The sequence below is a fragment of the Poecilia reticulata genome, linkage group LG17 (assembly GCF_000633615.1).
Source record: "Poecilia reticulata strain Guanapo linkage group LG17, Guppy_female_1.0+MT, whole genome shotgun sequence".
Classification (NCBI taxonomy): Eukaryota; Metazoa; Chordata; class Actinopteri; order Cyprinodontiformes; family Poeciliidae; genus Poecilia; species Poecilia reticulata.
Window position 1 is genome coordinate 20,442,998 of NC_024347.1, and position 25,744 is coordinate 20,468,741.

The window sequence follows — 25,744 nt, forward strand, 5'->3', positions numbered from 1 at the left end:
TATTTCATGTAAATGAAAAATAATAGAAATTTTCCAATAAAGTTGATGTAGAAAAAGCTTTGTCTTTCACAATTAATTGAGGCTCTGGATTGGAGAAATATAACTAAAAGGCTGTGTCAAAACAACATTCCTTTAAAATGTATGCATTTCGTGATGGAGCTCTGAAGAAACTGGGGTGGCTGTATCAAAAAGATTTTAAAACATTAAAATGATTAAAAGTAAAAACACATTGTTTAAAGTTGCTTTTAAATGAAGGGTTTGCTAGTCCAGTTTTAATTTTTGCAGTATGACACATCCACAACACAAATTATTTCAATGACAAGGATCTGAACTCAGAAAATAATCCGCTATTATAAAATTTTGAGAGCAAGAAYTACAATTGAAAAATGCAGTCAGATCATGTTTGTGATCAGTGAACAATACCCCAATGAATAATATGGGGTTAGAAAAGGCTGGGTAGAAAACATCCATCCATATTCTAAAATGTTTATCCTTTCTGGGTCACCAGGGGGTTAGAGCCTATCTCCAGTAGTCAAAGGGCGAGAAGCGGGGTACATCCAGTCTGTCGCTAGGCAACATAGAGACATCAGGACAAATTACCATATAGACACACATTCACAACTAAGAAAAATTATAGAGAGACCAATGAACCTAACAGTAGTATTTGTTTTTTTACTGTGAGAAGCCAGAGTAGGGTAAAAAATAAACATACATTTTAAAATCAAATACACCTTATAGACTTAATAAGGCTGCTTTGATTTTATTTGTAGTACTAAAGTCTAAGCAGGGTACRAAGACATGAATTAAAAATACTTAGASAAGTTGAGTATGTTGGAAGAACAGCCCATGTGTTTGGTTAATTAGTACAAAAATAATTGTAGTCTGGTTCAAATAACATGACTGATGAGCGCTAATTGAAAGAATGCCCCTATAAATATGTATATCCAGACAAGATGTAAATAATGCACGAGGTTAGGGAAGCAATGATAAATAAAGCATGTAAAGAAAAAAGGAAGCAAAGAGAATAGACGTTCTAGGAGTTTAAATGAGGAAAACAAAACAATTCTGGCAATAAAAACATTTTTTATTTTGTAGTCTCTGCAACAACTCATGGAACTAAGAGTTTCTTAATTAGAAATAATGCTACAGTGTGCCRTGTTTGTCTTTAACCATGAGGAAATCTGACAGAAATTCTGAGAAATCTTGACTGGTCATAAGCATTAGGCATTAGGCAAAAAATTAATTCTGATAATTATTCAGTGCATTTTAAGTTGGTTATGGTTGYGTTTTAATTCAGTTCATTTAAACTGATTCATGTTTGTTGCTAGGATGCGCCAGTCAAGAATCATGATGGTTACTTGTAGCTGCATAATTAAGTTGACACTGTTATTGCATTTCAAGTGATATTTGAGTGTTAGACTCTAGAGTTTAACTAAGTTCTTAGCAGACCTAGACAAAATTAGAATTGGTAAACATAATAGCAAACCAAGGACATGAAAACAATTCACATGGGTGGTTCTTCATTATGAGTGCTGATTAATTTGCTGTGCTGTGTCTGCTTTTTTATTTTTATGTAGATTACCTGCAAGGTGGTGGTGACCTTGTTCATGTACTTTCTGGCGACCAATTACTACTGGATTCTTGTGGAGGGTCTTTACCTGCACAGTCTCATTTTTATGACTTTTTTCTCAGACAAAAAGTATCTTTGGGGATTTACACTGATTGGATGGGGTGAGTTCTGATTCTTTTATTTTGCACTTATGGGACTGACCAAAMACTAAGTAGTGAATAATTGTGAAGTGGAAAAGGAAAAAGAAATGACTTTCAAGATATTTTACAAATAAAAAAATCTAAGTCTAAGAAATAAAAAGCATGGTATGTATTTGTATTCATATACCCTGAGTCAATACTTTCTAGATTATTCTTACAGAACAGCTGGGAGAAAACAAATCTCATGCATGAAGGCCACTAATTGCAAAATATTTTATTTTGATGTAAAAGAGTAAAGGGGACTGGATAGAAATGTTTGCCAGACTTTTTAGATTTTTACATGGNACTAAGTAGTGAATAATTGTGAAGTGGAAAAGGAAAAAGAAATGACTTTCAAGATATTTTACAAATAAAAAAATCTAAGTCTAAGAAATAAAAAGCATGGTATGTATTTGTATTCATATACCCTGAGTCAATACTTTCTAGATTGTTCTTACAGAACAGCTGGGAGAACAAAAAAAAAAATTCATGCATGAAGGCCACTAATTGCAAAATATTTTTATTTTGATGTAAAAGAGTAAAGGGGACTGGATAGAAATGTTTGCCAGACTTTTTAGATTTTTACATGGTAAAAATTTASGAATCCATGTAAATCAATGAGAAGTGTAAGTGCCCACATAATCGGTGCTTATGCCTTGAAGATTGTGGTAACATGAAAAAGAAAATTAAAACRTTTTTTGCAAGATACTGCATGAACATTGTTACTAGTTCCAGACAGTAAACTTTTGATGAAAAAAACTTTATTAGGTACAAAATGTCTGAGTTATTTATTTAATTTTTTCACATTTATGAAAGAAAGTTAAAAGCTATAGGAAGCATTGCTGCACCGATCGATGATATTGATTTATGAAGAAAAGTAAAAGCAGCGAATAATAGCTCTGTCTGAACRTGGGTTTTACAGTCCCTGCATTGTACACACTGTGCGTATAGATCACATAAGCACAGCGCATACAATGTGGATGCTGTCCTATCCAATTTCTACTCATACAGGATTGTCAAACATAGCAATTTGGACACTTTTCAGAATATGCTTACWTGAAAGCAAATTTGAATTGTTTGTATTTAATTTCCTAGGAGTACCAGCTGTGATTGTGACCATCTGGGCCACTGTGAGAGCCACGCTTGCTGACACAGAGTAAGTGATCTGCATAATTAATATCGCTATTATTCTTGTCAAATTTTTATACGGTAAGGCTGATGTTCATAGTTAATTGAAGCTGATGATTAATGATGTTGAATCAAGCCTCTGTTTATAGTTAAAGTATTTTTAAGTTTCTACATGTTCTATAGTCTAGTCAGCACTTTGGAGGCCAATGTTTATCTTGAACCTTAYTTAATAGGGTAAATCTTAAAAGGTAAAAAAATTATTCACTTTTCACTAAAGATACAGTACAACATATAATTAGAAAATTGCTTATGATTTACATTAATTGTGCATTGCACATACCTTTTACATTGATTTGCCCATTATCCTGAGCATTTGCAATATTTACTGAAAAGTGATGTCGTCGGTATTCCTAGCAATTATTTTTGTATKCCAAGGTCCAAACATGGTTCATAAGGGCATCCGGTTAATTTGGCATATAAATGTGTAATTTTGTCATGCCACAAATCTGGATTTACTATCAGAAAAGCTTGGGACGTTAATTAAGAAATCTTTGGCTGAATACCAAAACCTTTTGCTAAAAGAGTTTCATGCTGCAACCCCCCACTTTTTGTTAAATAGATGAATGATTCTCAAACCCACTGATTTAGTTGGTGCAGGAAAATGTTTGTTTTTGTTCAAATTGCCTTGCTTAGATAGTATCTTAAAAATGTTTGAGATGATTGACATCCAAAAAATTATTAAAAGAAATAAATCAGTAAATGAAACGTRTTAATTTATCTCTTAATTACAAACTGTTCTGGAGAACAAAGACTGTTTCGTTGATACTCTTTAAGGTCTGGTGTTGTGAAATAAAACTTTTTCGGTCAAAATAATGAACTTTGCAAATCACATATTARCCATTGGCCAGTCACTGGTGTCAAGTTACATTAAGACTTTAAAAAAGGTTACTGTTTGAATGTTTGACATTTTCCATCATCAGCCTTAAAGCGACTCCAGCTAACATTGTGGACAAGAAAGTAATATATTACTACCCGCTGTTCAGCTGTCTGAAAGAAGGTTATAATTTTTTTCTTTCTTATATTTCAAAAAAAAAAGAAAAGAAAAAAGAATTAGTCATTGACTAAAATTCACTTATTTTGGTCTCAACCCCTGCTGACCCCTACCTGAACCTGAAAAGTGACATTTAAAGTCAAGCTTTGAAGCTGACATGAAATAAATGGAGATAAATTATGATCCACTCTTAAAAAGTCCAACTCATCAGGAAAAAAATTACGATGGCAAGGTAACACATCAAACCCCTCTGATAATTACCACCACCTTCAGTGTCTGCTTTGAGCTGCGTTAGGACCGACTGACWCTCTGTTCAGCACCTGYTGAGTGGAACTAGACCACATATTTTTCTTCTAACTGGGTTGGAGTCCCAAAGATCTTTTCTGTTTTAYGTTCCAGGTCTATTTGGGCAGAAMAATAAAACRCCCCACCATGACATTTATAACTTAATCATTGCCCTGAAGCTGTAAATCAGCACAGAGGCAGTATTGTGCCTAGATCAAGACACACCAGTATCAAGCTGAAAGGAGCGGATTCAGAATCAATATATAAAATATTCAGTGATTTTAATTCCCAGTATGGGCAAACTAGCAAATTCCTTAGCCCTTTGAATGACACAGAACAGGTTAGAGAGATGTACCTGAATCTCAGGAGGAATAAATCAGTTCAAGGGGGATTAAAGTCAGAACTCTAATATGAGTGCTTTGAAAAATATAATTAGTTTTCATATAACACTTGTGTCTAGAGGTGTTATAAATCTAGAGAGGATGGGGGACAAAAACAATGTCCTATCGAATTTCTATCTCATTCCTCTTATGTTGTGAAACAATGTCAGATATCATTTATGGCACTAAAGTGRAGCAGAGAGATTCTGAATCTGCTTACCCACTTAACCCTTCTTTAGCTTATTCCTGAACCCTTACCTACTCATCTTGTTGTTTATTTCTGCAGGTGTTGGGACTTAAGTGCAGGCAATTTGAAATGGATATATCAAGTGCCTATTTTGGTGGCGGTGGTGGTAAGTACATGYTTCCAGTTTGTGCTTAATCCCCATGGTGTGCAGGAAATTACACCACTTGACTGCACCTGTGGCCTAACAACTGTTGAATGAGAAAGAGCTTATTATGTTTCCAATTATACCTAATCCTAACATTATGTTTCTACTGTCTCTTCAGATTAATTTTATTTTATTTTTGAACATCATCAGAGTCTTGGCAACTAAACTACTAGAAACCAATGCTGGGAGATGTGACACCAGACAACAGTACAGGTATGGACAAGTCTTAGAAACATTTGATTCAGAATTCCCGAAGSTGTCCTTCTCGATTGGTTTATCATGACTTGTTTGCCAACATTAAGCCTTTTTCAATGGGAATAGATGGAATTTCATTCATTGTATTCTTTACTATGCCTAAAATTGAATCAAACATGTTTAAAAATGCAATTTCAATGCTATTTTTCTTTTAGAATATGTTGGTAATTGCAAATATCACATCAGGATTACAGGATTACACATCAGGATTACTTTAGAAGGGCAAAGAGGAGGAGCCCCACGGTGAAYTTATGGCAACAATAAAACATTTTGCTTCAAATAGTTGGAATATCTGGCCATATCTGGGATTTTGGTCATTTAATAGACATAACAATGTCTTTAAATGTCTTTCTTCATGTTTCGACCCACTTATGTTTCATGTTCAGATATGACAATAAATGTAGTGGGGTAAGTAGCTATCATTACAAAGTTTGCATTGTTTTTTTTTGTTTTTTTAGCCTTCACTTGTTTTTGCTATTTTTAATAGCAAAAACAAGTGCTATTAATTATTTAAATTATTAAATAATTTTAATAATTTAATAATTTTAAAAATATTATTTMTTTTTAAAATAATCTTCAGACTRTGAAATGTTCTGTTGCAGAAAGCTCTTGAAGTCCACGCTGGTGCTGATGCCACTGTTCGGCGTCCACTACATTATATTTCATGCCATGCCGTACACAGAGGTCTCCGGGATACCATGGTTGATACAGATGCACTACGAGATGCTTTTCAACTCCTTCCAGGTAAAAAATAAAAGACATTGGTGTAGAAATTCTGGAAATGTCATTTCATCACTTTGGGAGCCTTTATTTGTCTTTTCATGCTAAAGAAATCAATTTGACCTGACTGGGATTTGTCCGCAAGGTTTATGTTATCATCATTCAACAGCTACAGATTGTCAAACTGTTTTTCATTGTTTGGTTACTGATTTCTTAGAAGATCCTAATTAAGATAAAGAAAATGGCAGGGATAACTGATGACTGTGAATATCAAAGAAAATGTCAAATTACACAGCTTAAATGCCATATTAAGCATGTGCTCATTGCTTGATTTTGTATAGTGTCCCTAAAACCATTTTTTTCTCTCTCTTTTAGGGTTTTTTAGTTGCAATCATATACTGTTTTTGCAATGGGGAGGTAAGAACTCCAAGAATTGTGCTTTGAAACATTCTTTTCAATGTCCATGACTGCAAACYTATATAAATAAATCAATTATCCTTTAAGGTGCAAGCTGAGATCAAAAAGTCATGGAGCAGAAGAACCTTGGCCCTTGACTTCAAGAGAAAAGCTAGAAGCGGGAGTAATACTTACAGCTATGGACCAATGGTATCACACACCAGCGTAACCAATGTCACTGCCAGAGGACCCCTGGCCGTCCATCTCACCACAAGGCTAGGGCCRGTGCCTSTAAACGGCCACAGGAACCTTCCTGGGTATGTCAAGAACGGCTCAGTCTCAGAGAACTCTGTGCCTTCCTCAGGACAGGAACTTCACATACCTGARGAGGAGCAGTCCGCGCAAACACGGCCTATTGTGGAAGAGAAACCCACTCCTGTTGTAGAGGAGGAGAGGGAGACGGTCATGTGACCTCTAGAGGACAGCAWATATAGCGATGAGAAGAGGAAAGACAAATTGTGAACACTCTGGGTGATCTGATGATTTGAAGGAGGAAATTGCATGAACCAAAAATATTGGCTCTTTTCCTCCTGTAAACTGAGCCAGCACACTGCAAACTGAGGAGGCTCAAGGGAACAAAAGAGKGTCTTGATTTCTCAAGCTTGGCTGAGAGATGAAGGCGGCAAGTTCGTAAAGGCAGATRGTTTTTGTCCTTCCACCATCTGCCAAAGAGAATGTGTGAAAGCCTAAATCAGGGTGAAGTTTCTGACTTTGACTTCACTGCCATGACTGTTTATGTAGTTTTCTGGAAGGAAAATGTGTATAAATTAAGCATAAGGTTGATAAGACAYCAGCCTTACTCATTTACTGTACATCAAAGGTGGGAAACTTTTCTCAGCAAGGTTTAATATGAATAGAAAATGTCAAATGCTACAATTTGAAAAGCATCAGTTCTACTTTGTGGCATGGTCACATTTGTTCTCCACTGACTCACATCTGTGTCAGTGTAAAAGGAAAGCTACTCAGGTAATTGAAGTCCTTTGTTGTCACAAACTTATTTTCATACTTTTCATGTCTTTTTGTTTGTTTGTTTGTTTTTTTTTTTTTACAGCTTCAGGTTTTTTTTCAATACAAATTTCAGTCTAATTAGAATAAATATGAAGGATTGAAGCGAATCTACAAATTCCCTAATTTTCTGTTCAAAACCTATGGTTGCACTAGATCATGGAGCGAGTACTATCTAGGAACTTTCATTGAAATGTCTTGGTATTTTCCTTGAACTGACATTTTCAGGCCTTTTCCTGCTGAGTAGTTTCTGGAATCAAGCTTTAATACAAGGCTGACTAATCTTTGGGTGCTTTCTGGGGACTTGCCAAGAACCTCCATGGACCTTACGTWTAATGKTTTTCTTTTAAATCTCCTAGAATTTACTTGTAAGTAAATATAAACAATATGTAACTTTCATAGTAGTTACCAACTACTTTYCGCTACTTACAAGATCTGTGCCATGTTATAAATTGATGTACAATTTAATAAGATTTTAAATGAAATTATTGAGTATTTTTAGGAGCTTGACTGTATCGTGAGTTGACTCATAATGAGTACTTTCCTGACTTCAATGAATTTTCACAAACTGTAGCAGTGTATGTATATATTTTGGCATTATGAAAGAATGTTACTTGTCACAAATATGTTTCTTGAAAAGTCGATGAAAGCTTTATAAAATCTCCATAAGAGTTTCAGAAAACCATCTGATAAGTTCCATGAAATTTACATTAAATWCACCTGTAACCTCAATAAGAGCACCGTTTACATTGGGAACATCTAACAAATGATTGTAGGAATATCAAAGTGAGAATATTTCAAGTGGATTTTGGAGTAAAAGTAGGATATGAACAGAAATGGGTTGATTTGTTGTCATAAGGTTTTTATAAAATTAGACCCAAATCAAAACCACAGATGGATTCAGAAAACCTTAATTTCCAGTGGAGTGAAAATTAAATCCATGAGATTATATTCCCTCAGAATTCAAAGAGAGGCATTTATGCTGGATACAAAAGGCCCATTAATGTGCTGCTTCATTTCGTTCACATTTAAGTTGCAGTGTTTACAGATCAAAAGTACATTCTAATTAAGAGCTAAATGTTGTTCCAAACATACAGTATATGTTTTGTAGCTGTTGTGTCGTATTTTCGCTAAACTGTTCGTTAAATGAATGTCAGAACTATACGTAGACTCTAAACAGAGGTGGTAAATTTATTAAAATGTGACGGATATTCATGGAGTCAGTTACTGACACATGCCACAATASATTAAACTCGGTAATTAACTTGCATGGCTGACAGTGTAGGGCATATGATTTAGTATTGTATCAAAGAAAAAAGACATTAAAMATTTAAAACTTCAACATATCTTTGTATTTATGCCCAATATTTGTTTCAATTTGCCAAATCCTCCTAAAATAGTGAAATGATGAAACACACATGTGCCATTTATGTTAAAGATATTGTTTTGAACTTAGAATCTGAAATCCATGATTTTACCTCTAAAATAAATTCTTGTAATGAGGGTTCAGGATACACCATCATTACAACCATATTTTAAACTGCAAACTCAAATTAGAACCTAATTTTATATCTTAATTTCTTAGTTTTTCATTACTTTTGTCGGTAAGTCTGATCATAATTAATAAAAGAGGTTAATTTATTTCAGTTCCTTTTGTTCATCTATTAAGAGACTTCTGTACTTCAGTCGTCGTTTTAGAAGGAACCAAAAACTGCAAAGTCTTACAAAGTCTAACTTTTTTTTTTAAATAAAGCCTTAATCTTAAAATAATGGCAATGCACAACGGTAGCCAATTTAACAATAATTCAAAAGGACAAAATAAAAAAAGAAACATTGAAAAAGTGTTCTTTTTGCAGTATTTTTTAGATGCACATTGTTTGTGGGTGAAGGGGAGTCAAAACATATGTATTTTTACACCAAATGTGTTAAAATGCCTTATGATAAAATGTCTTATTGAGAGAAACATAATTTTCTTGGATTTTACAGAAGTATACACAACACCACTGGCATTGCAGAAATTTAGAAATAACTCCACGTCACTTCCTTAATCCAGACATCTTGCACCTGTCTACTTACTTTATYTGTCTCAACTACAACACAAGATTTAGGAAATTCAATACACCTGAAGCAATGGGACAAAACATATAAGCTCCTATGTTAGTGAATATATCTTGCAGAAAATATGTTCAGTATAAACTTTTTGAATATTGTTTAAATGCCTTATGTAATAAGGTCAGCCAGAATCTGAGTACTTTTACAAAGAAATGCTTGCAATTTTTATTTTAGCACTTTATTCTCCCTTTTATTTTTATTTTTTGCAATTCTGTTCTGATTTTTTTCCATGCAAAGATTGTGTTTCAGAATTTTGAGGCCAATTTTCATAGAGCTAATGTTGTAAGTGTTTATATACGTCTTCTGGAAGTAAGTGTTTTATGTCATTTATTTATGTTGAAATGTACTCAGTGGAAGTGGTATTTAGTCTCAAGGCCTTGTGTAAAACCGTTGTATATTGGCAGTATTTGGTTGAATACATCTCTCCCTCTCTTCAGTGCTCTGTAATTAAGGCATTTGTATGTCAGTGTAAATATTCTAAAAGATGGTTTCTAATCTCTTATGTTCMTCAATCAGTAAATTGTAAGACAATAAATCTGTAATTTCATTATTTTTTTGCTGCTTTTCCTTGATTTCCACTCAAAAAAAYAAGACACTGTCTGACATGGATTTAACTCCACTTTTAATAGAATGTACAAACTTTATTTTAGAAAAGTATAGTTTTTTGCTGAGTGAAATATAAAACAGTTATCTTTTTCTTTAAGAGGGATCACAGTTCACTTTTGTGATTTTCTGCCTCCCCCTTTAGCACCTCCTTTGCCTCCTTTTTCATCCTTCTCTCCTTTGTCRCTCTTCTTGCCTTTTCCTTCACCACCTTCTTTCTTGGACGCTCCTTTTTCCCCCTTTTCTCCCTTTTCACYCTTCTCTCCCTTTTCCCCCTTCTTTTTTGTAGAAGCCTCATTGTCATCCCCTTTCCCTTCTTTGGCACTCTTGTCTTTCTTTCCCTCCTTGCTCTTCTTTTCTCCTTTTTCACCATCCACTTTCCCGGACACTGTTGGAACCTCAGTTTTTTCTTCTGGTTTTGCAGCTGCAAAAAGTAAGAGAAAAGGGTCAGGACTTCAAAGCAGCAATTGGCTCTTCCTGGATATTTCTAGAAATGGTTGTATTGACACCTTTCTTGAAGAACAGACACAAAATGCCTTACATGGCTCTATCCAAAAATGCATTAAAAAAATCACCTGTCCATATCATATCACAGAAGACTTCTCTTGGACTAATAACACAGCATTTCTGTGTACATTTTTACTTCTTCTCCAGTCCAAGAAAAGCCAGAACACTATCTTCTAACCAGCCTGTCCATCTTCTTAAGAGGCACAATCAAGAGAATCCTGACCAGCTGTATCACTGTATAGTCCCTTGTGTTTTGCAGCAAGACCCTCTAAGCAGGTGGAAGGTCTTGCGGAGGCTTTTCACATGAGCTGGAAAGCCTTTAGTATTGTAGGAGATGCTACTGTCCTCACTGGTTTTCACTCTGCTGCCGTCTGGAAAAAGACTGCAGTTTCTGGGCCAAAGAGGATGTACAAAGGACAATTATTTTTTTAAATGTGCAAGATTCCCCCCTCTGAATACATTTTTTCTGCATTCTCTGTGTATCTTTGTTCTGGTGCAGTAAACAGAGGATCCGGCAAGTGTGCCAACAAGTGAAAATGGCAAATTAGAAGATAAATAGCTAAATAAGAAAATCACAAATTAGTGATCATTTTGTTAAAATATTTAAACTTAAAGTTTTGGAACAACATTGCCGGGCCTTTCTACTAATATGTTCTAAAATAAAAATATGTTTTAAAGATTGTTGCATTAAAATAATGTAATTTTTGTAATTTTTTGCCTTTATCAAAACCTAAAATATGAATCTTCCAACATGTAAAGGATCAATTCATCAGAATTATTAAAAGAGGAATCTGCCAAAGAGCTGAATCTGTTCAGGCGTTTTGTGTGACATTAGGGAATTTCATCTATATTTTAGCTACAAAAGGTAGCTAAAATAAATGTCTGTCTTTAAAATCTAATCTCCTTTTGTTTCCCTGACTTAGGTGTTATAGTGCGGCAAATATATCTGCATAAACAAGATGTTAAGTGCTATGTACAGATCACCATGAAAAGAAGATCCAATCAGATATCCAGATCCGATTTAGTGAAGAAATATTAGTAGTATAGCTTAAAGGAAGGAGCTTTACTCATGCAGCTATGGTGATAAATTCCACTTGATCAGTCCAAAGGTTCACAGGAAATAATTTTGTTACTCAGCAACAGCTTTTAAAAACTTTGACTGCTACTCTAATTGGGGGATATTTTAAGCCTGACATTTTCTCTTTCTTTTGTAAACTGTCAGTCTATTTTTTTGGCATCTCATTGGTTAATACCTGCTTGACTTTGTGTTAAATTGAGGCAGAAATGAAACCTTGATTTTTTTTTCTACTAATTTGCCATTACAAAATGACACTACTGTCTGGAATAAATCATCACATATAATACAGTGGTGTCTCCATATTTATATGGAATTACACACCTTCTACTTGGAAATAAGCAGGTATAAGTGGAGGTGAAAGTAGAGAAATGAAGAATACACACACAAAACTCTATATATAAAGTTCTTTTTTATTCAGTGGGGAACATTTTGGATAAGGAGGGAAGATGGAAGGTAGTTAAAGACTAAGCCTTGTGACTTCCAGCATTTTTATACTCACTGACTGTATATGTAAGATATAATGTCTCTGAAAGAGGAGAAGCTCATTATTTTTCTTACTTGACTCTACTGTCCCAGATATATTTCTCCTCTTGGCACGTTTGAATATATGGCGGTATAGAGATCTTCAACATGAGAAAGTTTTGAGATCAATGTTCCAGACCAGTTTATGCTCTTCACGACATCTAGGCCCAGTATTCATACAAATATACATTCCTCTTAACTTTTTCTTAGAAAAGCAGTCAGGAGGCCCATGGTAAAATCATGGTAAAGATAAATAATTTCAAGGCTTTAGAGATGCCAACTCCTCAGTTTTCAACACCAACAAGAACTCTTAGTTCTTCGGTCTGAAAATTAAAAATGAGATGCTCTCAAAAAGCCAATAGAACTCTAGGATTACATCAAACTATTTTGAAATTCTTTATAAGTGTTAGTATACTTGCCAAAAAGAGATTGGGTAGTTCTTTGTCATTCTCAAAAAATGACCAGAAAAAAAACATATACAATTTTCTTTTTCATTATAGAATCTATGGCATGGCCAAAATTTTGGCAACCTGTGTTTATTTATTTTAAATAATAAAAAAAAAAAAGTCTGTGAAACATAATCACGAATTTCTTCTCACTGTGAGATAGATACTGCTTCACATTCAGTGACGCTATTTTCAGCATGCATTACGAGTTCTTCTGGGATGTCAGATGCTGTTACCGATTTAATGTCAGACACACCATCATCTTGACATAATCCGGAAGGAGATGCATAAATTTACATATTTATTTAGCTTTTTTCATTCAGAGGCAAACATTGGAGCAAAGTTTATCATACAGAACAAGTGATAACTCCATGTTCATTTTCAACATTTCATTATGGTTACTGTACCTCCTCTTATCCCAGTGACATGGTTAATTAGCTGCATAGTGCCACGGATGAGTATCCACATGCTGACATCAGAAACTAAAGCAATGTGGAGCAACAGTAACTTCACTATGTTCTTTTTATTCTCTGATGCCAATATTATTTCAGACATGCATCATGGGAAAAACACTTAAGCGTGTAATTGCTCTATATCAATTACACATTACTCAACGAACGCATTTCCGTGACTACAAAGAAGATGGACCAGAAGCAGCAGAGAGGATAAGATTCTTCTGACACATTAAAAGTAACAAATAGAAATGGCACCTGAACTAAAAAACAGATTAAGAGAACAGTCAGAGTCCAAACTATTTATTGTATTCAAATCTAATCCCACAGTTAGGAATATTGATGGGGGAGATACAAACAAACAGGAGGAGGAACAAACACCATCCTACAACATTTAACACAAGGCATGCCGCATACGTGGCAAATCAATCAGGTTCTTTTCATAGCATTTTTGCTATGCAGGCTATTTCAAAATTCATGTACAAAAATATCATGCAAACATTCAAAAAATTTCACAACTCAACCTAGAGGTGCTTTGTGAGATGCTCTACAGGGCGGCAAAAACTGGGGTATTTTGTCCCCCAGGCTATTGGGGATTTAGACATGCTTAGATGTGTAAATCAAGTGGGATACTTTACTTGCTGTTGCTGCTGAAGTTGGAATTTCATTAGCAACTTCAGGTATGGTGCTAATTTAAATAGCTTTTTTGTGTTCTTTTGGAAACCTTTGACACATTTGATGATATTTCATAAAAAATCTGAAATACCGTGAATATAAGTTCATTTCATTCAACACAGAAAGCAATGAACAGAGATCATTTTAAAACACACTTTGAGAATATGCAACCTTTATAATAATAAAAAAAACACTGAAGAAGCATTTTGAATACTTTTTTGGCATTGAGAAAAATATCAATAGCACAATTTTGGCCAGTCAGATCTAGACCTAATTATTCTACACTAATTACAGATTGAAACACAGCATATGTAACGTTTTATCCATAAGTTGGAGAAGAATGGACGTTTACATTTCTAAAAAATTCTGCTGAAATATCTGTCAATATACAGTGATGTGGAAATGGATTTACCACCTTTCAAATTTATTCTGTTTTTGCTTTGTTGTCAATATATTTTCATTAAAACAAGTTTTATTATTACAAGAACCAGTATTTGAATGATTTCCGTTGTAATTAAAGAACAAAGACTATTCAAATCAACCTATTCTTGTTCAAGAAAGTTAAACCCTCTTTTCTAAATTACAACTACATGAGCTCTAATTACTGCCACCCCTTCAGAAACGAGAAATCACCTAAATCCTATCTGACAAGTTGAAGACCTCCAACATCAACACAACATTTAACAAGTTTAGAAAGATGTGAAAAAATAAAGCCATTGGTATCCATTGGTTTGGAAAGGATTACAAATTATTTTTTGAGACTTTGAGAATGACCTAATCAAAGTCTAAAGTACAATCCAAATGGAATGCTGCAACCAATCAGAATTGGTTGTTTATGCTTGAAAAACCACTGTGGCTTGGTTAAAACCAATTTGCAAAAAAAGAGTTGGCAAAAAATGTTTCTACAGTAATGTAAAAAACTCTGTTATCTTAAATACCTTATGGCAGTCGTTAACACACAGAATGGCAGGAACGTGTYATTAGTATTATATGTTATGAGGGTAATTACTTTTTACATAGGGTCATATTGGCTTATTTAGCTTCTTCCTTTAATGAATGAAACCATTTCCAAACCGCAATTTGTCTGTACCAGAGTCACATTCGCCTTAGGTTAAAGAGTGGTAGGAGGGTTTTTTTTTTATTTACCACCTTGTACATATACAACATACACACTCCCAAATACACACCAAGTATGGTGAAATCTACAACTGTCAAGCTGTTCTAACCAAATCTTATTGTAAAAGCAGCACCATGTGTACTTAGTAGTTTCATTAAAGTTCCATTAAAGAAGACATCACTACTGAGCAAAGCCTGAAAATTTTCAGCAAAGCCTGAAGATTTTATGCTTTTTCTTTTCTGGCAGCATTTTGGAAGTGATACTTTAGTCAAGCTAAACAAGGGATTGATTTAGCTTTTGCCACCAGCAGTTTTTAACAAAGATTCAGCAAGGGCTGAGTTGAGAGCAAAATAAAAGCATTTTGGATAGATGAATGAAGGGTGCTTTTAGAGTGGCTCCTACTGTAAACACTGCACTTTGCAAAACAATTGAGCCAAAGAGGAATGGCTGAAGGAAGATAAGAGCAGAAGAGCAACAGAAAAAAAAAACAAAAAACATCATCCCAGCTCTGGCAAAGACAGAGMGCTAGGGTGGTCCTCGTTGACAATAACCCCAGAGAGAGGGCTGCTGTTAGGGTTTTGAGTCTGGACCTGCTCAGACACTGTCTGCAATGCAGAGGAATCTGGGGTCGCTGGAGGAAAAGGAGGAAGAGAAGAAAAGAGAAAAGGAGAGGAAAAGTGGAGATTATAGGAGCAGAATTTTACGAGACAAATATAAAAATGAAGAAAAAAAATCTGATTTAAGAGGACACCGTGAAATAAAATAGTTGTTAATCAGAAAGTGTGTTTGAGACAATAATGAGTTTTCTGGATTTTACTTTAAATTTAGTGTTCACTACTATTCTCTGTAAATTGCAGATACACTGAAATAAATCAATTTCAGTCATGAACTGTTACACTGAATAAAAAGCACTGCGGATACAGATGTACAAACAGCCTCTGAGAAAGGCTGTTTCTCCCATCTGTTTTTCTCCCATGTCAGAAGGAGCTGAATTTTTAGCTTAAGGAGTATGGCACARAAGGGAAATTAAACTGCAAAGGTCAACTTCAGAGCTAAAGACTGCTGTGGCTTTTATTACCAAAGCTCTTCTGTCATGTGAAGATTCAAATGATATTACAGAGAGGTACTTACATCCTGGGATCTCAGTCAGCTCATTCAGCGGTGGCACTGTCTCTAATGTGTTGGCATATTTTTTGGCAGCTAGTCTTTGTGCATGCCGTGCCTCAATTTCCTTTTTTGTCCGTGGGATACGGCATTTGAAAATACAGCACAGAGTAATAACTGAAAGAAAGACGAAAAAAAAAAAAAAAAGGACATGGTGAGTTTAAATTATTAAAACCTCTTATTCATCAGGAAAGTGCAACACGTTGCACTTAGGAGTACGTTAGCTATTACACATCCGAGAGAGATGTGAGTTATGACTTCTACATTTTGAACACCCTAAAGAGAATATGTGTGCTTTCTATGGAAGCTGAACTACAATGAGCAACAGGAGCAAATGCACAGGAAAGAGCAAGATGCTAACTCCAAAACACACATAACACAACAAATRTGACAATCACAGAACACAGAAGCAAAAACCTACCACCAACAAAATAAATGCAAAAAACTGATCCAATCACAATTCACTCCACAAAGTAGAACAGCTTCAGACCACCAGGAGGAGTCTGTAGTAAGTAGTATTATTAAATATGTTGCTGTTATAATATTGCAAAAGACTGTGTGTTTGAAAAAAGACAAAGTACAATGCAGCTTTTCTACTTTCTTCCAACTTTTTTCTGGACATCCCGTTAAATCATGACATCTTTTCTTTACTGAGAGTCCAGTCGCATATGACTTGGTGGTCAACTCTCACTAGTGGTCTGGAACACTTGGAGCGAGTTTGCATCCTTTGTTTTTTCTATTTGCAGCATTTTTCCTTTTGCTTCTATTTCTTGTGGTTGCAGAAATGTGTCTATTTTTTTTTCTTTTCCATTTGATTTAGTGGTTTTAGACTTTTGCTTCTCTTTTCTGTGTTTGTAGCATATTTGCAGCATTTGTTTTTTGTGTTTGTGTGTTTTGGGGTTTGCAATATTTATGTGTTTGCAGAAGGTTTTCCCATTTGCCGGCCGTTTGCACGAAAGATAACTAGTCTATCTAGTTATCTTCCCGGTCTTCTTCAGACAGACTGCCTCCTCAAGAATTTGATTTCAGCTGTTAACAGTTTCCTCTATTTGTTTTGACTTTTAAACCTGGAAACTGTGCTTCCGATCATCTCTCCAAGACTGTGTTTTTTTTTCTTCTCGTTTTTGCATGCTTTTTCCTGTTTGTGCAAATCAACAATCTGTTCTCTGAACTCTTGCATAGTTTTTGTGTGATAAGGGGAATCTTTCTATCTCAGCCACACAAAAGAAACTCTCATTTGGTCACAGCAGGTGAACTTGAGACCTTACAACCTTCTCAGATACTTTGCTTTTATAAAGAATTTCATTGTATAAGTTTCAGACTGTAGTCACTGAAAGTTGAATTTGGATAAAATCCTTGCATTTTTCCTTGTGCTTAACTATTAAAGCAATTTTTTTAGTCAACATATGAACAATTCTGAGTTTCCCCAATAAATCAAATTTGCAGGAGAGGTTACATAATAGTAGATGTCTTGTGGTCATACCCGTAAGAAACTGAATTGACAAAGGCATACTTACCAACAGCCAACACAAACACTGAAAAGATTCCAATGACCTGCCATAATCTCAGCCCCCAGAAAACGACAGTTTCTGAGTTAACTGGGTCCGGCTTCTTCGGGGGCGGTGTGGGTAAAAGCTAAAAGCAAATGACAAAACAAACACATTTTTCACACAAACCAGAATTTTGCCAATATAATGTGTAGTATTATATATGTCTCTAATAAAGATCTCTGGTAATAGTACTTTGCTGCTAGGCAATTTTCTACAGATGTGTGTAGAAGGTATTTTGAAACATTTATTTCACCACTGACCTCTATAACTGGAGCTTGGGAAAGAATAATTACACGTTCTCCCAAAAGGATATGTTGTCGGTGCTACCAAACCCCGCAGAGCATCGCCCCCTCTGATAAAATCATCAAGAGAAGGTTTCCCTGGCTGCTGTTTATTGATCACTTGACTGGATGGGGAAACTCTACACTTTAATCTATGAGGCACCAAGTAATTGATCTAAAAATAGGCTATTGTTCTGTTTGCTACAATTACTGAAAACACTGCAAGGCAATAAAAAAACTAAGAAAAGAGAAGCTGGATGTGAACATAGAATTAAAACAACACATTAGAGCTTTTTTCTTGTTAAAACCAAATTATTTCAGATCTTTATCTTTTGTAAGTTCCACCTAGGTTTAATGTAAATTCCAAAGTAGAGTTAATAAGTTCACTGAACTATGTTGTTCCCATCAGTAGTATCTGTCAGAACACCAGGTTTTGGTGTGTTGCCACAAAAGTCTGACAGAGTTACACATTTTCACAGGTTTTAAATATTTCATATCTTCAAAGCTGCTTGTTGCTTTAAATTGCAATTGCTGTAACTCAGTCAGTGGAAACACTTCACTGCAGAGCGGTGTTTTTCTCTACAATGCAGATGCAGATGTGACACACACATCACATTTAAAACCCCAGTCCCAGGTCAGACTTGAATATGTTTTCTTCCAGGATCACCCGGTGCTCAGATTCATTTATCTTTCCATCAACTCCCCCCATTGTTGCCTGTCCCTGCTCAGCATCAGCCCAGAGCATGATGCTGTCACTACCATGTTCCACTGGAACATGGAATGTATGCTATGCAATGATAGATTCCTTACCACAGAAAGCTTTCTATGTTGACCAAAAAGTAACATTTTGGGTATCAACCTGGTTGGTAAATCTTCAATAATAACTTTCTTTATGTCATAAGTGGTGTGTATGACGCGAGACAACTGGGTATGCATTTGAAAACTCTGCCAGTTTTCATTCCTCTTCTTCATGTACATTTTAGGCTACTGTGCAACAAGTAGCCTATACTTGTAGCTTTTATATGGTGTAAAAGCTAAGTAAGATTTTACACCATATATTTATTAAGCATTTCAAGTATTTTATGACTCAAGCCTGAGCTTTAGTCATTTCACTTTCAAAGCTCAAAAGGCAGCATGTGAGCAGCCACAGGGACTCCCTCTAGAGATTTCTGCCGTTTTCTCTTATCTTTGATGAAAAACCTGTTCACGTCACATTAAACTTGAACTGTTATGCATAACATAACAGTTCAAGGCATAGCCTTTTGATAAATGAAAATATGTTATATGTGGCATTTTTTGTACATGAAAAAAGAGTGCGTTCCTCCAACAAAAAAGTATTTCTCCAACAGAAAAGGCAAGAATACTTTTCTGTTGGAAAAGTATTCTCGCCTTTATTGAGGAATCCTCACTTTATTGAGGAATTTAAAGGTGCTAACCTCATGGAATACAAAAATAAGAAATGATACACAAACTCCATTCTCTCTGCTCATAGATAAACAGGAAGACATTTAATGCACATCTGCGGATTCACACATCACATTTTCATCGTCTCATTTTCATCGTCTCAGAAATCCAAAATGAGACGATGAAACATGTATATGAACATATAAACCTTACCTTTTAATCTAGTTTCTAATACTTGAGTCCTAGTTGTTTTTATTTCCCATGGAGAACCTTTTTGGTAATTACAACATCTGACTTGTCTTAGATGCTATAACCCTGCTTTTGTCTGTGAAGTAGCTCATTCCCTTTTATGTTTGTGCAGATTTTACACAAACTGCTCAGTTTCTAAATCATTTCTTACCACCTTTCAGCTTTTTTTTTTTATGTCAGACAAGAATGAAAATCAACTTATCTCTCTTCTATTCAACCTGAGCACCAAAGTAACAGTTAAAACCAATACTTGTCACAACAACTCTGCTTAGCTTTTCACACCGGCTCATGCAGTCATGCTTTTCTATTTTCCCTCAAAACCAGCCAATCTCAGTAAGAAGACAAACAACAAGTCGGGCACCCAATCAAGTGACATAAATTACGTTTATGGATGCTGTTACGCAACTAAACACCTGCGCCTATATCTGTGAAGACTAGGTTGGAGGACATGGCGTGCCTTCAAGCTCTTACCTCAGGATCCGGGACCTGGGAGAGCACAGAGGACAGGCACTGAGACAGCAGCAGCGTTCTCCATCCCCACAGGAGGAGCTGAGGTGGGCATCCAGACTGTTCCCCGACCATTCTCTCCCCCTGGTTCTCCCTGCAGCCAGCCTGCCCCCTCTTCCCCCTTCTTCCTTCTGTTCTCTCTTCTTCTTTCTCTGTCTGCCTGCCTGCTTACACTGGCGCCGTTTACAGGACGGGACCACAATGGCCCTTTAGTGATTGATAGTGAAAATGATACTGATGGCCATCCACTGCTGTTTCTTTTGGCTTTCCACCACAACACAATCCGAACCAAAAAACACAGAGTGATCCCCTCTGCAGCCAGCTGAAAACTACTCCAGTACAATGGAGGGAGCCAGTCTTGCAGTTAGGGGACATTAATTAATTAGCAGAGCTGGTGTAGTTTACAGCCAGCTCACCCAACTGAGCACAGGCAGTTAACTAAGAGAGGGGGATGGGTTGTGCAGTTGGCCATGATGAGATCGACCTATTCAGGTACAGCGAAGCGAATGGCTGTGAGTCATCACTTTTACGGCCTCAGAAGGTTGTAGAGTGAAAATCCCCACCGCCTCATCCTTTCAGAGTGGCAAAGTATGATAAGCTGAGCTGCTGCTGACTCCAATGTTTTCAACAGGCGCTTGTCCAAGGAAAGTAAAAAGAAATGAAGAGTAACTGCTACAACATTGGCATAGACTGCAGTGACTTTTTTTTTTTTTTTTTTTTTTTTCAGTTTAGTGAAAATGTTTTTGCCTGGCTGACTCTTATGCTTTTTTTATTATTATTATTACAAGTACAAGAATCGATTTCATTAATGAAAAAATCCTCAAATGAAGTGAATTTAATGTTTTTGACAACATTTTCGGCTTTTGTTTGAAAATATATTGAAAATACATTGGTGATTTAATGATGTTGGCAGTCGTTGCTTGAGACGTTTGTTTTTATTATTATATAGCATACAGAACAACAATGGCTGCAAGTTTTTATTCATAAAAATGGCAACAACTAATACATTGACCTGCAAAATTATTACTGGCATACATACTTTGCCCAATATGCCACGWTGCTACTTAAAAAGCTTAGGCATTTTGGGGGGTTTGATGTGACAAACCAACATAAAATCATGCATATCAAAATGTTGTTTGCTTTTCAAATTGCCCCGCATATAAAAATATAAAATGTGGTACATATATTTGTATTTAATGCCCATTTACTGTTATGTCTCTAAATTAGAGCAAATGTAACCAGCTGACTGTCATCAGGACAACTCCCATTTGCACACTTCATAAATCTGATTTTTATGAAAAGAAGAAAGTCCCTGGTGAAAGAAAGTTTTTGGATAATTGTTGTTTTGCTGTTTACCAAAAAACATGCACAGAAGAACATAGCAAAAATAAGGTATTGTTGTAAAATTGAACTTTTGGGCCTGCAAGTAATACTTAATATCTCTACCATGCAATGAAACATGGTGGTAGCGATATAATGCTTGGGGATTTTTTTCAGCACAGGCTGGGCAGTTGATCATAGCTTTTGTGAAAATGGTTGCACTGACATTCAGAATAATCTTGGAAGAAAACCTGTCCAGGTTTCAGTCTCAGTCTTAAACTTTACTAACATTTATTTTACTAGCCAAAAAGTCTTTTTTATAATATTTGTTTTTATAGCATTATATTTTCTCCAATTTAAAGAATCCAAGAAACTTGAGATTGAGACAGAACTTCACTTTCAAGTCGGACAACGACCGTAAAAAATCCTTCAGAGCCAAAATAAAATTGTTGAGATCAGAGCTGGTCAGAGATAAATTAGATAAAATATGATGTTATAAAACAAATATCATAAGATTTTTTTGGCCAATAAGAAAATTGTCAGTAAAGTTTGGAACTGACTCCCGAAACTTGAATGGAGTACTGCAAGATTAAAGGACCTCATTGTCACAAATTCAGAAGTTGCTAGAGTTTAAGGTGGCATTCTTCTTTAAACTATTTCTTAATCCAGTGACATAAATATGGGCATGTAAGCCTGAATCAAAGTGTGTACCTGAGTTTAGGTCTGGTGACCGCAACGATCACAGCCCATGATTGACGTCTTTTTCATGTTCATCAAAAGAATCTTTGACCTTTTAATTCCAAAGGATGAAGGTATTGTCATCCTGAAAGAGGCCATATCCATCAAGGAAAAAATGTTTCATAACAGGATTACAGTAGTGATCCAAATTTTCAGTGACTTTTTCCGCTGAGGGGGCAAGCGGATCAAAACCAGTTCTGCAACACAGAGTTATCCTCAGAGCCACCAGCTTCTTTTTTGCTTCTGATATTTTATTAAAACTGACACACCCTCTATATTATATTCAGAAGAGCGGTGGGTTTCACTCATGGCCACACTATACATTTAAAAGGGCTAGTTATAACATTATAAAATGTGGTTCAAGTAAAATGATATAAATAACTCTATAATGATCACATGACTAAAGTCAAATGATCATACATGTTGTTAGTAAACATTAAGTTATTCCTTAAAAACTTTAAATTGTTTCCTCAATGTTGTACAATGAGTGCTAAACATTAGATTGTGCATCAATGCACTAGAGAAATATTTAGTTGTTATATTTATATCACTTAGTTTGAACATCATCATTTGGATGTGTCCTCTGTGGCAGCCATCTTGTAATGCCAACTTAAATACAGCTCTTTTATTGGACTTGAGCTGGCACAAGTAGGAGTTTGATTGGTTGATCATTTGTAGAAATGTTGTAGAAAGAAGTGAAATATAAACTGGATATATTTTTGTTGATAAATAAAGTTTGGATTATTTATGTGAAACATAATCTTTTCCCTCCATGGAAGGATGATGTGATGGACCAGTTTGAGTTAGGAATGTTTGGCTTCAAAGTATAAGGAAGTGGACTGTTGGATGGGTTGCCAGTTTGGACGCTGTTGTTTTGGATAATGACTAGAACAAGTTAAACTGACTTCTTTTGCTCTTCAGTTATTCAGTGGCGGATCCTCTTTTCCACACTACACCCCCCTGTGTAACAAATAAATAACTTCCACAGCAGGTCAAAGTCTACAAAGCCAAGATCCATGTCTCATAGGAGGTGAGGAAATAATAATAACAACAACAACAACAAAGTATTCACCTAAACCAATATTTTTGTGAATAAATTACTGTGTAGTGAACACAAGCTCCCAGATTTGACCTTTCACAAACATTGAATTGTCTTCTACCAAAACATTGAATGATTTTGTGTAGTGTGACGTGGATTGTGATGTGTCTTCCTCTGCTGAAAGAATGTTTGCACAATTTATTTTTGACCAAATCAGTCAAAAAATTTTAATTGCTTCAAGTGATTTTGTGTGTTATACAATTTCTATTACCAAATCAAATTTCTGTTAGTTTGTCCTCTGCTTCTTCATGGACTCAATCACTTTGTGACTTTCTACACAGTCAGAGCATTTTCCTGAACTCACCAACATCCAGAAAAAGCCTCCACTTTACTGATGCTTTCCAATCACGAGAAACATTTTGTTCAATATTTATTGAATTATCCAATACAGGTAAGATTTTACCCGTTCATTATCTTTCCAGAGAGCACCAGTTTATAGATCCCGAACCATCACTTTTGAGTGCAGTGTTACGCTTTTTTGTCACTGCTATTTTGGCCCACCAAATCTTGAGAACAAAATCAGTCCACAGTTGTTGCTCTGTTTTCAGTGACTGTATGTGCAGAAGGTCTCAAACTGTGTCGGTGGGAAATTTGCTGCTGAGCCCACAGTGTGAGGTTGATTTGTTGCTTTCACTGCAAGCACATTCCTCCTGAGTGTTGACACTAGACACAGAGAGGAGATGAGAAAATAAAGATGGTAAAAGCCCCTGCAGGACACAGGCAGAAGCAATGTTAAATATTGATTAAAAGTCAACTTTTTATGAGCCACAAACATGATTATTCTAAAATATAATATATTCCGGCATAGTTTAAACACACGTTCTCTTATGTATTTTCTTTTTTTTAAAGGAATGTTGTACAGTGTTGTACAATCAATTACAACACAGGAGGACATTTTACTTGCAGATCGCTGAGATTGCTTACTCACATAACTATACATAACTCATTTTCCAAAGGTTATCCTGTCAAAGGCAATGCAAAGTAGATTCAAGATGACAACACAAACACCTTAAAGATGCACAGTTAATACTCAAAAAACCTCTGAGTAAGTGCTTTATCTCAGCCTGTAAATGCTTACTGTAGCCAGTTGAGTTACTTTTTTCATGATGTGTGACTTTTTATGTTGCAGATTATGGGTATTTTTAGTTTTTTAGTTTACTGTTTTTTTTCCTGATTTTTTTTTTCTATTTTACGATGTTGTAACATTATTGTCTTTCTTTCACACCATTTTATTTCCATATTTTGTTCCTCCTGCTTTTAGTTGTCACAAATATTAAACAAACTCTGGCTTTCTTTTCTTAGGCCCCTCTTGTTAGTGTTTATTTCCATGTTGAATTTTGTTCATTTTTCTGTCAGCTATCGCATTATTCTGTCTTACTCTTTTATCTTTATTTGTGTAAAAAAAAAGTTTATTTGCTCCACATTCTTGCCAAACTCTGTCATCCTACTTGGAGGTTTGCATCCCCACCTTCTGAGATGCTCAAAGTAAATGAATAGACTTTTTGCTGTATTCTTGGCTTTCTAGCATGTGTTACCTTCTCAGTATTCCTCTTCATATTTTCCTATAATATCTTGGTCGGGAAGTGACAAAGTTAGAGCAAAACTTCTGTCCTTTTATGTTATTTTTATTGTTCACTGTGGAGCTTCAGCTGTGTTCAAGGTTTTTACTATATTTTTAGAATTTAATTTTATTCATTTGATGTAATAAAATGGAAGTCAACATATTGTCACCAATAAAGTAAAGTGGTGCCAGCTTATATTTTCTTGATTAATTTATGGTTTCAAGGAATTTTTTTTTATTGTCATGCCACCTTGCTTGTTTGTGGTACAAAATCCTGAGTCATGGAATATGTACAGTTGCTCTATTGTTTAGAATTTCTGAATTTTCATAAAATGTTTTGGGTTAGTTTTTTGAGAATGATTTGATTCGATGCTGATTTTAAATAGTTTAAAATTTAGATTTAGGATTTCAAAGAATAGGCAAGTTTACTTTGTAAAAGTGAGATGTTTTTCTTTACTGTCTAACATTTTAGTTCCAGCCAGCTTTGCTTGCTATGCTTTTGTGTATCTGCATCAAAAATAATCCTATGCATCTATGAAAATTACTGTATTGAAAGGTTGGTGATTCAGTTCAGAGGGAGGAACCATGCCAATCCAACTCCTCTGCCAGGGGAAAGCAGCTTTTACCTTCCTGGAACGACAACATTCAAACGTGCAAATATTCAGCTTCCTCTGAGCTAATGCAAAGTTCAGAACTGCAGACCCTGACACCTAGTTTATTTCAACACAATGAAAAGAAACTGAGCAGTTTCTTTAAGAGCGTTCTCTGGCGTCCAAACCTGTTTGACCTCAAAGGCTTTTCCTTCTTTAAATTTACCTTTCTGTACTAGTTTGCACACTCCCTCAGATTTGAGTATTTAAGCTCCAAAGCAAAGAGAGAGAGAGAAAACGAGACACTGATAGATACTTTTGACTTTTGATTAGCAAATATTGCTATTA

At 35.4% G+C, this 25,744-nt stretch overlaps 2 protein-coding genes across 2 annotated transcripts in view; one reads left to right on the top strand and one right to left on the bottom strand.

Annotated features, from left to right (window-relative positions):
* Window positions 1-10,083, top strand: part of pth1r (parathyroid hormone 1 receptor) — a 19,715-nt gene extending 9,632 nt beyond the window's left edge. Inside the window, exons 2-8 of the mRNA XM_017309958.1 lie at window positions 1,578-1,731; window positions 2,845-2,905; window positions 4,880-4,946; window positions 5,104-5,198; window positions 5,843-5,984; window positions 6,336-6,377; window positions 6,465-10,083. Of these exons, the coding sequence (XP_017165447.1) occupies window positions 1,578-1,731; window positions 2,845-2,905; window positions 4,880-4,946; window positions 5,104-5,198; window positions 5,843-5,984; window positions 6,336-6,377; window positions 6,465-6,827 (924 nt within the window). The 3' untranslated portion in view covers window positions 6,828-10,083. The remainder of the gene's footprint in view (window positions 1-1,577; window positions 1,732-2,844; window positions 2,906-4,879; window positions 4,947-5,103; window positions 5,199-5,842; window positions 5,985-6,335; window positions 6,378-6,464) is intronic.
* A 59-nt stretch (window positions 10,084-10,142) lies between these two features.
* Window positions 10,143-20,411, bottom strand: tmie (transmembrane inner ear). The gene is made up of 4 exons (XM_008434309.2): window positions 20,053-20,411; window positions 17,615-17,732; window positions 16,065-16,214; window positions 10,143-10,560 (listed from the first exon to the last, which is right to left on the bottom strand). The coding sequence occupies exons 1-4, from the start codon at window positions 20,161-20,163 to the stop codon at window positions 10,250-10,252; spliced, it is 690 nt and encodes a 229-aa protein (XP_008432531.1). The 5' UTR covers window positions 20,164-20,411; the 3' UTR covers window positions 10,143-10,249.
* Between the last annotated feature and the right edge of the window lie 5,333 nt (window positions 20,412-25,744).